The sequence below is a fragment of the Schistocerca cancellata genome, chromosome 9, assembly GCF_023864275.1.
Source record: "Schistocerca cancellata isolate TAMUIC-IGC-003103 chromosome 9, iqSchCanc2.1, whole genome shotgun sequence".
NCBI lineage: Eukaryota > Metazoa > Arthropoda > Insecta > Orthoptera > Acrididae > Schistocerca > Schistocerca cancellata.
In genome coordinates, this window is record NC_064634.1 from 514645818 (window position 1) to 514659946 (window position 14129).

At 39.4% G+C, this 14129-nt stretch overlaps 1 protein-coding gene across 4 annotated transcripts in view; it reads left to right on the forward strand.

The window, feature by feature from the left end:
* The window catches only part of LOC126100568 (HIRA-interacting protein 3-like), a 72033-nt gene extending 60450 nt beyond the window's left edge, over window positions 1-11583 (forward strand). For all 4 annotated transcript variants that reach the window (XM_049911186.1, XM_049911185.1, XM_049911188.1 and 1 more), the window contains exon 5: window positions 10948-11583. In XM_049911186.1, the coding sequence (XP_049767143.1) occupies window positions 10948-11081 (134 nt within the window). In that variant the 3' untranslated portion in view covers window positions 11082-11583. The remainder of the gene's footprint in view (window positions 1-10947) is intronic.
* The last annotated feature ends 2546 nt before the right edge of the window (window positions 11584-14129 follow it).

Consider the following 14129-nt stretch of genomic DNA (forward strand, 5'->3'; position numbering starts at 1 on the left):
AACGTACTGGCAGATTAAAACTGGATGCCAGGCCAGGACTGAAATCCAGAACCATCTGTTTCTCGGAAAATCTCCTACATAATGAACAATCCGGGCACAATTCATGACCCACGCTCATGAGAAGTGAAGCTCTGAGGATTGTTTGTTATTCATACCTGGCTAACTCAGTCAGTAAGGGCATTGTCCACAAAGGGTGAGGTCCCAGGTTCGAGTCTCAGTCTGGCACACAGTTTTAATCTGCCTCAAAATTTTATAACAGTGCATATTCCACTGCAGAGTGAAAGATTCTTTATGGAATAAATCATAGAAAATGGTATCCTAATCAAAACAAAACAAAATAATAATTGTAACAAAAGTCATAACTTTCTATGCTGGTCACTGGTATGCCTTACGGCACAGAGAAGAGGTACAAAAGTCCAGCAATTGGTGCTTCACTTCAGAGCATCTGAATGTTCCCTTATTTTGTCTTGGGTTTGAGTGTGTTTAACAGATCAGACTAAAATTCCACTCTTCTCTCACTCAAATTTGGTATCTGTGGTTGATGTATGCATTTCGCTCGTATTTTCTGTTACTTTGGGATTGTCACCATTTGTATAACATTATTGCAGCTCAGTTGTACAGCAAGCTCAGTCTTTGTTGCACGGATCAACCCAAGCCCATGTTAACATTCAGTTTCATTGTTCATAGATGATAACCTCCACTGCTCTATTTGTCAGTGATCTGTCTTTCCCTTTTAAAAGGCTCTTACTTTATCTGTTTAAAGTCAATAGTGTATGTAACCTCTGTTGCAGGACTGAATCCCAGTCTGACTATAACTTAGTGTACTTACAACAATGTGAAGATTGTGAGGAATGCTACTTGGTTCATATTCCGCGTTAAAATGTAAGATTACTGGGGTAGATTAGGAATGTGCTGGTCACTGAAGTTGCTTGTAATTAAGAGACTTGCACCATGCTGTTGAGCCACATGGAATTAATATCATCTCCGCACATTCTCTCGCGCCAAATTGTCGCACGACTTGAGACCACCACCTTCATTCACCATTTACCTAATAACTGAAGACAGCACATTGCTTCTGCTTGGAATTCGTTATTTGTCTGGAAGGAGAAGGCAATATGTTGAAACACTTGTTTAGTTGAGGAGTGCAGTTTGAACAATCCACATCAGTTAACCATATAATTCCATGTGTGTTTTCAATGCTGTTGTACATTATCTTCCTTTTATTTTCCTATTTATATTAACTACCCTCACCACAACTTTTTTGTTGTACATAATTATTTTTACCATTGTTACATATCTAGTAAATGCCTTGAGTGAGCTCTGAATCACAATCACTTCTCAATCATTGTGTTGCATGATGGTACATGTACTTTTCACCTAGACACACTTTGCGAGCATGTAGAAGCTAGACAAGAGGTAAATATAAATGCTCTAACATTAAGTCAAATTCTGAGCATCATGTGGGAATTAAATAATTTTTTGGGCATTTATAAAGGGACAGGGTGAAGATCTCAGGAATCTTGGTGACCTGCTTTAACAATAAGCCATCTATATGAGCACAGTTGTAGGATATCATTTCGAAGTTTATTTTAATGCTTTCCTTCAAATGTGTTTGTAGATGGGAGCAAACATTAAATATCAAAGGGAATTAGGGAACACACAGATTGTGTCTTTGACAGTAGAAATGGTCGTCGCCAGATAAGCAGTTGCTGAATCAAGATCTCAATGGGTAATGCAAATAAATAAAACCTGAACCCTGTTATATTGGCAGTGATACTAACTATAACAAATTTATTAAAAATGAGGCATTACTGTTGGACACGGCACCCAATGACTCCATGTTCCTTTGTTTCATGGGTCATAATCTTTTAAGTGGTTTTTGAATAAGGCAAAACTTCATTGACAGACAGGGAACAGGGGAAATATTCCATTGCGTACAAAATTGTTTTATGTTATTTATGTTTTTCCTGTCTCAAAACGTTCATAATTATGCAAGGTGTATATAAAGTCCAGGAACACTTTCAGTTATTTATTGCACAACAACTAAACATTGTACAGATGTTATACATATTGCATTTTGAAGAGAAACCCTGAAAGTTTTTTTTACAAACATTTGATATGCAAACCATGAGTGATCAGGTAGACGTCAGTATGGTAATCGAATTCTTGGCATACCTGTCCCAGCATGACATCGTCGACTGTGGCAGTCGCTTCCTGTATTCTCTCCCGGAGCTCTGCTACATCACATCATAGAGGTGGTACATACACCAGATCTTTAATCTGTCCCCACAGAAGAAAGTCACACGGAGCGAGATCTGGTGATCGGGCAGGCCATTTCATGAAATAGCTGTCCCCTTCTGTAGCATGGCCAATCCATCGATGCGGCAGCTCCGTGTTCAGGTACCCAAGAACTTCATGATGAAAATGGGGTGGAGCCCCATCCTGCTGAAAGATGAACGGAGAGTCCGATTGCATTTGAGGCAGCCCCGTACAGTTTTCGACGTGACAAGGCATAAAAAACATCTAACTTTGGGGAATCACACTCAAATTCAATGCATTTGTGTGGATGCTTTGTACCCCAGATTCGACAATTATGCCTGTTCACTTTCCCATTAGTGTGAAAAGTGGCTTCGCCGCTAAAAATTAAGTGATCAACAATGCCATCCCCATCCACATTCAGTTGTTGAAATTGCAAACAAAACTCAAAACGCTTGTCTTTGTTGTCGTCATTGAGCTTCTGCACCAGCTCCAATTTGAGTGGTTTCATATACAGATTCTGTCACAGGACTTTCGACACTGTCATTGGAGCCATTTCGAGTGCACGGGATGCACGATACACCAATTTCTTTGGCCTCATGAATTTCTCTCTTACGCGCTCCACATTCACTTCACTCACACTGGGATGTCCGCTTCTCTTCAAGCAACCCATCATAATGAATTTGTTGTGCCAGTGGTAAATGGCATTCCTTGTTGGTGGCTTCTTACTGTACTGTTGAACAGCTGTAGCACACTTGTTTTTGTCAAACTCCAACACACAGAAAGCTTGCTCCACACCTGAACTTGCCATGTTGGTGATTGGCCCAGACTATCGGCAAATTACCAAACTACGCTGTGGCAGTACACATGAAAAAAAAACTTTCAGGCCGTGTCCTACGTGAGCAACAGAAACGAGCGATAGCGTGCGACAGCTTCAGGCGACAAAACGCAACCGCAGATGAAGCTATGGAAGTGTCATACGTGAGCGACATCTGTGTCGCTGCCTGTCTCCAGCTGCAACTGGCGACATTTGAACTCAAACATGTTTGAATCTTTTCACTGCAGCACGTGCGACACAGAGCGACAGCCACGTGTCGTCTTGGCAAAGTAGTGGAGTGGACGCGATAGCAGCTATAAATTACTTAACATCCTATTTTAAGAAAACTATTCGTTGAAAAAAATTGCTTCTTACGCAACCTATGGCTTGATATTCTTAAATGATAAAGGTCAGAATTTATTTTTGTTATTTGTCAAGTTACTGTGCTGCACGAAATTGAGTACATGGCTGCACAAAATTTTTCAGAATTTGCAGAGGTGAAATCATAGTGTGTAGACTTTCCATGTAGTTCATTTTAGGACAAACATTATTGCACTTGAAATGTAACCAATATATTTAAATTGTATTTTAAGTTGAAACCAGAATGATATCTCTCTTCATTCTGGAGATATTGGTTGTTATATCCGCGGACAGGTCGCTCGCGGTGTGTCCGAACCTTTCCAGCACTTCGGCAATCAAGTGGTCGTAAAAATCGTTGTATCTCATAAAAGGTTCAAGATATTGAAACGAAGAATTTTGGAAATGACAGCACGCAGAAAGGACTATTTTATCATATGAGTAACATTCGATACATTTTTGTAAACGCGTGAGCAGAGTGAAAACAAAACTCCCTATAACTTACACCATGAGGTTTTGTCCAAATTTTCATAGCCAAACAAAGGGAGAGAAACAGATAAATGGGTTATCAAAGTGACCAGCATGAGATCTAGTTTGACATGAAAATATTTAACTACTTGAAAGTAATCAGGGTAATGAATGAAAACTTAATTAATAAGGTGAGGAAAAATTGAAATATTTCACGAAAAGCTGCTGTAAATGAAGTGTCAAAAATGTCATCTGTTCAAGACCTAGCTATTTCACACATAAAAAGATACATTGGTGCGGTATTTAAATGTCAAAAAGGCTTCCTTCGAATCAAGTATGTTAGGTAGGCAAACGAGGAGTCAGTAAGATAATGCTTTCTGAATAATACTTGAAAATCAAAAATGGAGGAAATCAGTCGAATATTTTATGAAATGATTTGTGTAAAAGAAATAAGTAGATCAGAGAAACGTTCTACGTGCCTTTGAACGATACTCAAAATCATGAACAGAAAATGAGGTGCACCAAACGTTTCCCTAATATTTTTTATTTCATACTTTTAGACAAATCATTACACAAAACGTTTGACTTTCTTTTCAAAAATTTTGTAAGCTTTACTTTTATAGGCTATTTAGAGTATTTGAAACACTTTGCGTTAACATTGACTGCTGATGAATTACGCTCACAACATCAAATATCTTTAAAATTTCATTGTTCATTGTAATTTATTAGGAATTAAATGTGTGTGATATACTGGTATAGGTGTGAAGATCAAGTTCTTTGGCAAGACCTTAAAAATATACTTAGCGATACAGTGTACATAAAACTTAGTATACAGAATCGTAACTGAGTTAGTAATAATATGAGAATGGCCGGGAATTGAACCGAGGACCTTTTCCTCATTCACAATTATGAACTTTGCACGCTACCCCTACACCACAGCTACCTATTGTTCGTTAGTATCAATCTGTGTGTTTGTTTGTATTTAGCGTAGTCAATCATGTAAAAGTCATTCCTCCACATTTATTGGCTGTTAAAAGTTCTTGAACATGTAAAAAAACATTCGTATTTAATTTATTGATGAGATAGTCGAATGCTCCTCTGCTCATTCATGTGTATTCAAAGAACTTGTCTGGTGATCTTCACAGTTGATGATAGTTATGAAATTCTCCGTGGTGATTCCTCCCTTTGTAAATTTCATGCACAGCATTCCTTTTCGCTTAATTTTCTTAAGTAAACCTAATTCTGTAGCCTTACTCTCCAGCTACAGTATTCTACAGGTTAAGGACGCTGTTTTATAGAAACAGCTGGTTGACTCTAAGTAGCCATCTTGTAGCATGACATGGTTGCTCACATGCAGGACACCCAAGGTTTTTGTCCGAAGTTGCTGCTTGTCGCTGGAGTGTCGCATATCCAGAAGTCGCGCACTGTCGCTCGATTCTGTCACTCACGTAGGACACGACCTCAGGGTTTCTCTTCACAATGACATATGTATTATACCTGTACAATGTTTGGTTCTTGTGCAATAAATAATTGAAAGTGTTCCTGGACTTTATGTACACCCTGTACTTGTATGGTTTCATTTTGACCATTGAAGCAATTACTACAGCCAGCCACAGTTTTATTTGTTAGTAAAGAAATAAAAAATTATGACTGTTGCAGAAAATATTTTTACAGTAAAGATTACACCATTGTTTTAACCAAGAATAAAAGAAAGTGACCTTCATAATTTGCCTCAAAATTAACTATCCGTTTAATTTTCATTAATATTGGTAAATTGTATAGCCAGTTCAGTCAGTAACACGATTCGTACTCTAATTGCTGGATGACGTGTTACAAATAATTTTAAACAAATGTATCTGTCAAATAAACATGTAAGAAACAAAGTAGGTATTCGTTTAGAACAAGTTTTATGCCTATTTTGGAACAGTCACAGTAATGTGAAGTAGACTCTCACTGGAAAATCGTACTCTTTCTTTCCTCTCGAAGAAGAAGAGCAAAGTGCAAAGTGGTAGGAGGGTGCATAGGGCAAGTCTTGCAGTGGGTATGGTCACAGGGGTAGGAGCTATAGGGTAGGGAGATTGATGCAGAAGGAGCATAGGGTCTGACAAGAATATTGTGAAGTGGGAGGGTGACAAAAAATTATACTAGGTGTGGTGTGCAGAATCTCGCACAGAATAGATCTCATTTCATGGCGTGATTTTAGGAAGTCATGGTCTTGTTGAACTAGCTGATTAATACATTCCAGGCCAGGATAATACTGAGTGACCAGTGGTGTGCTCCGAACTTGTTTTTTGGAGGGTTCAGCAGTACCAGGATTCGTGTACTGTCAAAGGGAGAGCCACCTGTTAAACGACACATCATATACCACTATTTGGTATATTACATTGGCATGACTACCACCTAATTATCAATTAGGGTGAATGGTCATAGGCAGAAGATGTACAATGGCTACCTGCAGTATCCTGTTGCAGAGCATGCTCTACAATATGACAATCATGACCTTGGTGCCTGTGTCATCTCATGCACCATCTGGATTCTTTCCCCAGACATCGGTTTCTCAGAGCTTTACAGGTGGGAACTAGCGCTACAACATGTCCTTGGCTCTCGCAACCCACCTGGCCTTAATTTACGTTAATTTCTTCCGTCTCAGGATTTCTTCACAGTAACTACTCTTTTCTTCACTCCATTTTAGTTTTCTATATCCTTCATTGTCTTACCTGTTTATTTTTCTCCGCCCCCTCCCACCTCTGTTACTTACAATGCATTTAACTTTTCACTCTTATTAACTCATACATTATGTTTAAGCAGTAATCTCTGCCTTGCATACTACCCTGTCTTCCACCTTTAAGCTCTCAGGCTTTCAAATCCCATCTGATGCAGCCTCCAACAATCAGTTTTTCCTTCTCATGCCATCCGGTAAGTTTCCCATGACCCGTGATTCTGGACGACTTTCCCCAAATCCACCCCTTTTCCTAAACCTCTCCAGTCTTTTTCCTCCACCTCTCTTCCTTCCCCATCAACACTTCTGCCTGAAGAAGGAGCCACTGGCTCCAAAAGCCTGCATAATTATAACCTTCTTTTATGTGTGTGTTCTGTCACCACTTGGTGAGTAAATTTTTTTATCCATACAGTTAAATTATTTTTTCAAAAATTGATTGTTTTCATTGTTATATTAAGCCATTTATTATTTGACACAGGCAGACTCTTCTCTGAATGCAAACAGTTAACCAATGATAGGGACTTTCCGCAAGTCATCATCTGAACAATGAGCAGGCGCTCTGTTCAATTATTGTAGATTTTTAGTGACACTGTTCAATGCAAGGCCCTAAACATAAGCAACAAGAAACAAAATAATTTGTGGACAGTAAGATAAATCTTAAAAAGTCAAAGTAATAATAATAATAATAATAATAATAATAATAATAATAATGATAATGATGAGCGTATGGCATTGGTGGCCGGGAGACCCCTCGCAGCGTAGTTCAGCTGCTGCTCCACAAGTTCTTTAATGCCAGTACAGCGACTTGAAAGACACACAACACTCAGTCATCTCGAGGCAGAGAAAATCCCCGATCGTGCTGGGAATCGAACCCGGGACCCCGTGCGCGGGAAGCGAAGACGCTACCGCAAGACCACGAGCTGCGGACATCATGATGATGATGATGATAATGACACTCGTTGTTTACAAACAAACTGGTAGATTGAACATCTGAGTGTTGTTACTTGTAAAACAAGTTAACTCAACTATCTTACTTCTTCCCAAATCTTTTGACGACATTGTCATACCATGTGTGTCTGCTTTCAAATATTCACAGTGCTTATTTTTCAATTGAGGAACAAGTAAGAGCCATGCCTGCCTGGGTGCCCATACCCAGTACAAGAGGGGCCAACCCCCGAGGCCCTCTGCTCTCGGAGCAAGGGAAAATGCAGTGTAGTGAGGTGTTTTTTTTTTTGCAAGAAAGTGATCTAAAAGTCAGTAGCATGCAGGTTTTTAACAGGGTCGGAACTAGAATATTAAAATTAATCTGCACTGTCTACAGGGAAATGCTGATAGTAATTGATGAACATAGTAGTAATGTTGCCTGGTTTAATAAAGAGTAGTTATCAGAATGTGACAGTCTTGTTTCAGATTCTCTTACAATGTTATCCAATAACTTGAAGTACACCTGTTGTATTTTGACTTCAATGGATTGCCAATGCATTCGTCCATCATTTCAGCTCTGTTCAGGGAAGCTTCAGATTGCGTATTAGTCGAACATTTCATGGAACTTAAAAAGTTGATCAATTTATTTCCATTTATTAGGTTTTTCGCATGAGCTGTGCATCCTGAGATGGCATTGTTGCAAAAGAGTACATCATTGTTTTTTTCTTTTTTTCTTTTTCGGAAGAATATTGTAAAGCAGTTCTACCTTTAAAAATATGCTTTGAAAAATAGACAGAAAGAAAACAAAGTCAAAGTCTAGAAGCCTATTTTTGAAACCATAGGCTACTCTTGTAGTAATTTCAGTCAAATATATATTGTCAGGTATTTCATTTAAAACATCAGTTACATCTGGATGGTTTTTTAGAATGGCAGATAATTTCTGGCATTGCAGTTCCTTTCACTGTTGGAAAGATTGTGTTTAGCAACAATACTATTCAGAATAGCCGTGCATTTGGAAGCCTCGTGGAAGAAAGCAGGAATATCCTGAAGCTTGGAGAAAAAAATCCTTACTGGTTTTGTACAAGAACAGCTCTGCTGCAAAAATAAAGTGAAGCCATGTGCAAAACAGTCAGTTAAAAGAGCTTGGGATACAATTTTCATGAACATTAGCTTCCAGGTTATTTATTTTCCTGCCAGAACAGAAGCAGCATCGTAGATTTGGGCCAACAGTTTGTTCTTCACATCATAATTCTGAAACACGCCATAGAGCACAGTTAATAAAGCTGCAACTAATGTTGTGAAAACTAATAAAATTTTTGTGCATGTTGCCATTGCAGTCCTCCAGCCTCACAACAATACAGCACTGTGACTTGTTCAAAACATTTGTGTTGATTCCTCCACAGTACAGGTATAAAGCGACATTCTATCCAGTGAATTTATTTATAAATCGACACATTTATACATCCCATCAGTTCATTCTGATTCTGTATGGTTTTTGAAAATCCGAGAAATAGCCCCTTTTCTTCCAATACCGGTACACTTTGAAATCTTTGTTTCTGTTCAGTACAGGTTAAAAAATGGCTCTAACGTTTCGATGATTCAGGGACTCTTCTGTCGTATCGTGACCTCTAAAAGCTAGCTCCTGCTTACTCAAAACATATGTGAGATCAGTTAGAATTTTCATTATCTCTTTGTTAGCTTTCATTTCATTGTTGAGTCTGATTTTCACTGGTTTTTGATGTTCATTCAATAGCTCTGATATATTGAACACTTGTTTGTATAGTTCTTTATATGTAATACAACTACTTAGATTGGTTGTGATGGCAGAGAGTGCAACAGAGATGGAACAAATGTTAGATGATCTAAACACAAAACTAAAAGAATATGGAATGAAGATTAACAAGAAAACGAAAAGCATGGTAATTGGAGGAAAGGGGAGAAAATGCTGTATGAAAATAGGGGGAGAGGAAATAGAGCAAGTGAATAAATTCAGTTACTTGGGAAGTGTAATAATGGATAATATGTATTGCTCAACAGAAATTACTTTGCGGACCACTAAAAAATGATCTGAGGAAAAGGCTTGCCAAATATTGCACTGTATGGTGCGGAGACCTGGACATTGAGGAAGGAAGATGAAAGAAGATTGGAGGCACTAGAGATGTGGGTATGGAGAAGAATGGAAAAAGTGAAATAGAAAGACCAAGTAAGGTATGAAGAGGTATTAAGAAGAGTCGGAGAAGAAAGAAACATGCTCAAAGTCATTAGAAAGAGAAAATGGAACTGGATTCGACATTGTTTGAGGAGGGACTGTTTATTGAAGGAAGGAATGATGGAGGGAAAAAGGGGAAGAGGAAAAAGAAGATATCAAATGCTGGACAATATCAAAGGAGACAAATATTCAGAAATGAAAAGACTTGCTATGGACAGACAAAAGTGAAAGAGGCTTAACCCATGCCGTAAGGCAGAATACCATACTACTACTACTACTACTACTACTACTACTACTATTACTACTACTCTTCTACTTGTACCTCTACTTAGATGATGTTTAGAAGATGCATTCTGTGCTAAACCTCATCGCAGATTCTTCACATAACCAAAACCATCAGCAGACTATAGTTTCTCTTGTGCTTAGGAGCAAACCTGACTAGCAGAAGAATTTTCCTTCTGTAGGGCTAGCACACCACCACTTGTGCTGTTTATACCATGAAGTTTGGAATGCACGTGTTTTGCACTTGTCTTTCGGAAAAAGGTATAATGCCAGTGTTTGATGTTCATTCATCAAAATTTCATGTTGTTCAGTTTCACATCTCTTTGAAAACAAAAGCTCCTACAAGAAAGTAATGATGTCCTCACTCAAAAGTATTACATCTGTACTTGTATGATGACTGGCCTTCCATTGCATGGAGGAACACGGCAGCATGGCCAAGGCAGCCTGTACCCCCCTGTCCTGTTTCCAGTAGTGATGTAACAGTTACCACGGCAACCAAGCATTTACAGGTGGCCTGGATTGTGTCTGGCCCCCTTCCCATATGCTTTAGGGTTGGGCTAAGCTTTAGGGTTGGGCTAAGCTTTTGAACTTTGACTTGCTGTGTAGTGCTGGCAGTTCAGAAGAAATGAAACAAGCTAACATCTTTCATGCTCACTGACAAAATTGCATAAAGGTTTATTGTAAAAATAATTATTGCTTATATGGTACAGCATACCATTCATGAATGAAGACTTTAGTTGTTTGTCATGTTTGATAGAACCCTTTTGGATAAGCTTTGCACATGTTACATCATCTTAATGTCTAAACTAATCATCTCTCTCTCTCTCTCTCTCTCTCTCTCTCTCTCTCTCTCTCCTCTCTTTCTCTGTCTCATCTCTCCATTATAAAACTGGACTTTTTTTTTTCATTCAACAGAAGGCAGAACTCGGCGTTCAAGGCAAAGAACATCTGTTTCACGAGAGCTTCCTAATGAAACTCCGCAGACATCTTCAGATGTAAGGAAGCGCCTCCAAGTGCTAGCTGATAGTGATTCATCTGAATCGGACTAATACAGATGGAGATTATCAGATTCTTTTTTAAGAGTCAGATATTTTAGGGCAGATCCTGTTTGAATAATTTCATAATTCTTTTTGTAGATTGTATGTACATAGCTGCAATTATGAATGCAAGTATAAGTTCCATGTAATAGCACAACAGAAGATGCTAATAATTGGATGTGTTCCCAGAATGTCATGACTAAAGGCTGATATTCTCCATAAACAAAGAATTTTACTCATCTTTACCTCATTAGTTAATATTTAAGTTCTAGTTTTAGCGTCATATTTCTGTAGACAAGATTTTGTACACATTATTCTTAAGAAAAAGAGATTTGTTTTTAGTCATAGACATAGTTTAAGAATTTAAAGTTTATTTTGTAGTTTGACACTAATGAATTGTACAGTAAATAGTTTGTAGCAATAGTAAATCAATGTTAAACTTAATAACTTCTGTTCATTTTTTTTAATAACATTCTGCAGTGACCTTTTAATATTATCTTGGAGTGCCAAATTAAAATCTGCCACTTTGGTTGGAAAAAAATCTGTTGTTTTTTTTCCCCTGAATTATTTATTTGATCATATCACTTATATTTGATTTGTGGGCATAAGGCCAAAAATGAAATAACAGCAATATTGCAAATAGTGGCCGTGAAAGCCTGTGTTGGATAGCTTCATTATGGTTTTAACTTCAGAAAATGATGGGACTGAATCTCAGTGAAATATGACACCACGGACATAACACAGGTATCCTCTTTCAGCTTTTAAATGTAGATAAGTTATTTTGAGTATTCTAACATCTTAATTCTCGACAACTGTAACCAGTCAAGCTGTAATTACTGTCTCTCTGTACTCAGCTGCAACTCCAGTATGTATTACAAGCACCACCAAGAAGTGAGGGTAGGCAGTTGGGGGCGAGTGCAATGTGTGAGATTGTGTTGACAATCAACAGCCGTATTCAGTTAAGTATGAACTCGCCAGTTGTGATTATAGTTCTGCATCAGTTGTAGAATATTCCAGAAAAAAATGAAACTTTGTTACAGACTGGACTCAAATCTGAATTACCTGTTTGTTGCAAGCGATCGCCTTAACCACATTGGCTGCCTGAGCACACCTCCAGGAGTGATCCAAACTCCCTTTGTCCTACTCACTCTTTTGTGTGCTCACACTATGTTTTCATATTTCCTATACAGGGTGAGACACTATTTTCTCTCATTGCTCCCTTGCGATGGCATGGAATTTCTTATTATAATGTGAGCATGAGGAAGTGAAGACACCAGGACAAGTGGAGATTTGGACCAGTCCTGGTGGCACACTCGGGTAGCCGAAGTAGTTAGCACGATCTCTTGCAACAAGTGGGAAATCAGGGTTCGAGTCCCGTCTTTCACAAATTTCATTTGTTTTGGAATATTCTACAGCTGATGCGGAACCATAATCACAACAGGCAAATTCATTCTTACTATTCCTTTTCTTCACTCTCTTTTTTTTCCCTATATCTTTTATTTTATGACCTGTGTATTTTTTCACACACAGCCTCATCTCTCTACCATGTATAATGCGCTGAAGTGTACTTGACCCCGTTCTGTAGGGTGTGGAATGAGAGGTGGAGCCATAGTCCCCAGTGGAAACATGGTTGACAGTTAAGAATGACTTCTGTTGGCTTCACTACATGACGGAGTGAGACAGGCATGCCTCTTCCCCACTGCCGTTAGCTGCTACTGATGAACAAGTGGCAGCTTCCGCTCACAGCTCCCGAACCGGTGCGCCGTGTTGTTGAGGCCGGCAGCCTTTGGAGGCCACAGTTATTCTTGTCAGTACTGCTACACGCTGCACTGTCACGGTGTTCCACTTGGAGAATGGCTTTGCACACAGGCACAGTGGCAGCATATAGAGTTTGCTGTGTGTGGGATTCAACCCGCTGCCCTTGGACAGGAGTCAAATGGCGGCTGGTGTTGTGTTGTCAAAACCCACTAGGAACTCAATGTTGGTGGCAGAAGGCACAGATGGCAGGTTGGCGGGCTGTGGCACCAAGTTCTGTGAAGGACTCGGTGCTGGTAACAACAGCAGCCTGATCTTGAACCGTGGCTGCTCCTGGCACTCACTGTCTAGCGTAGCTCTGGCGTCACAGTGGTGCTGCTGGCTTCTGGCAATGAGAATTGCTGCCTGCCACACCTGTGGCGCGCATTTGTTTCAGTACAGCTGGGTACTTACTCACGTCGTCTGTAACAAGAGACCTGCCTTTCTGTGGTGTCATCATCCTACTGGCTACACAGTTACTGCTTTGCAGTACTCCTGTACTGCAGCACTCAGCTATCTGGCTCTGCAGTCCCCTTGCGTGTCTTTTACTGTGATCATCCACATGTCGCCAAACTGCCGGCTGTTAGTTCATCACCATTAATGCAATGCTGAAAGACTAGGCAGTGGCGCTGTGCTGCCCTCATTCATGGAGAAGATCTGGTCCCTATGTTCTTGCCTCCAGCCCAATTTGCTATTGTCCCTCAATCTGTAAAACAAATACATAATTCTAAATCACTTACTCTTGATTATTTCGCAAATTACTATATTGACCTGAGACTCTGTAAATCTCTCTTGCATCCCTCACTCAGAGGATCTAGTCTACGGGGACTTGAATTACTCTTGGACTGAGTTCTTGCGTGGCTCTTCATCTCAAGTATGTAAGAACTAGGCAGAGCAAAATCAGAGTCACCATGACAGTACGAATTGCAACACTTTGAGGTCACACTACTTGACGTCTTCCATTCTGATACAGTTCCAAATGCTGTAACAGTTGCCCTGCAGTGATCCAACTCTTCTTGTGCTGCTATCGTTGGACTTAATGAACGGTCCAGGTTCAGTTCACAGATGTCATTACGGAAGGTAATATTTTGTTTGGATATGACTTGCGGTTCATCAGGCTAATCCAGCTGTGGCTATGTTATATTCAAGTGAGTAATTTTCATCTTAGTAGTTAGCAAATGAAAAGTGCATTCCGTAATTTTATACACAGTCCTGTTGTTTAACAATCGACTACCACGCAACTCTGAACACCTTGCCTCCATGAGT